This window comes from Necator americanus, chromosome III, assembly GCF_031761385.1.
Source record: "Necator americanus strain Aroian chromosome III, whole genome shotgun sequence".
NCBI lineage: Eukaryota > Metazoa > Nematoda > Chromadorea > Rhabditida > Ancylostomatidae > Necator > Necator americanus.
The window spans coordinates 7,430,152-7,431,146 of NC_087373.1; the positions used below are offsets into that span (position 1 = coordinate 7,430,152).

Genomic DNA, 995 nt, shown 5'->3' on the forward strand with positions numbered 1-995 from the left:
GAGGGTACCGTAATGAAGTTAAAAATATCGCCATCAGTAAATGGTTCTCCCTAACGGCTTTCGATCGATTTTAATTTTTTTCTGCATGGGATCAGACAATAGCCTCCTTTAAGGAAGACTTATCTTTACAACGAAAGAAGAGAAGAGCTCACTCCATTCTACAATGATGTCACAATCGACGTAAAGAGTGGGTTCGACAGAGTGACACAATCTCTTCGAAAATATTCAGTGCCACTCTCTAGAACGCGATGCGAAGAATGGAATGGGATAACATGGGAGTGACAGTTGACGGCTCGCAGCTTCACCATCTTCATGTCGTTGACGACATCGTTCTGATAACATCAAGCATCAATCAGGGGCAACGAAATCTGATCAAATTTGATGAAACGTGCAAAAAGGCCGGCCTCCAGCTGAATCTGGACAAGGCGATGTTCACGAGGAACGGATGGGCTTTGAAACAAGGGAACGAATGCTCCAGCAATACATATCTAGGTCGGAAAACCAACATGATGAACGACCTAACTTCCGAGCTGGCCAGGATGAAACAAGCCTGAGCAGCATCTAAGTGCATTAAAGATGTAGTGAACAGGACCAAAAACTTCCTGCTGCGTGCTCACCTCTTCAACACCACCGTACCTCCTGCTTTGACCTACACTTCGGAACCTGGGGATTTCGCAAGCAGGAGGAAAGTGCGAGAAGCGTCATAGAACGCACAATTAACAGGATGGTGCTTGGTGGATCCTAACCTACGCAGGTAAAAGAGGGCATATGAAGTTCAGTCCTACGTCAGTGATCGGAAATTATGACGCTACCGTATTCCAAGAAAAGTAAAATTAGGTGGGCCAGAAATGTGATGAGTTTCAATCCTTGTAACATAGCTGTGAGCGGTTTGGACTTCACGCGAGATCAAACACACTGCAAGAAGGTCACCGATCCGATGGTTGGACATCCTTACGGAGTTCTTCTAAGAAAGATGTGATGCTCGCTGAGTTCCT

At 45.6% G+C, this 995-nt stretch overlaps 1 protein-coding gene across 1 annotated transcript; it reads left to right on the forward strand.

Annotated features, from left to right (window-relative positions):
- Positions 1-248: 248 nt before the first annotated feature.
- On the forward strand, positions 249-554 carry RB195_008866 (uncharacterized protein; the record flags this gene model as incomplete). The annotated part of the gene is made up of 1 exon (XM_064195577.1): positions 249-554. One exon carries the CDS (start codon positions 249-251, stop codon positions 552-554), a length of 306 nt encoding a protein of 101 aa, XP_064046722.1.
- Positions 555-995: the final 441 nt, after the last annotated feature.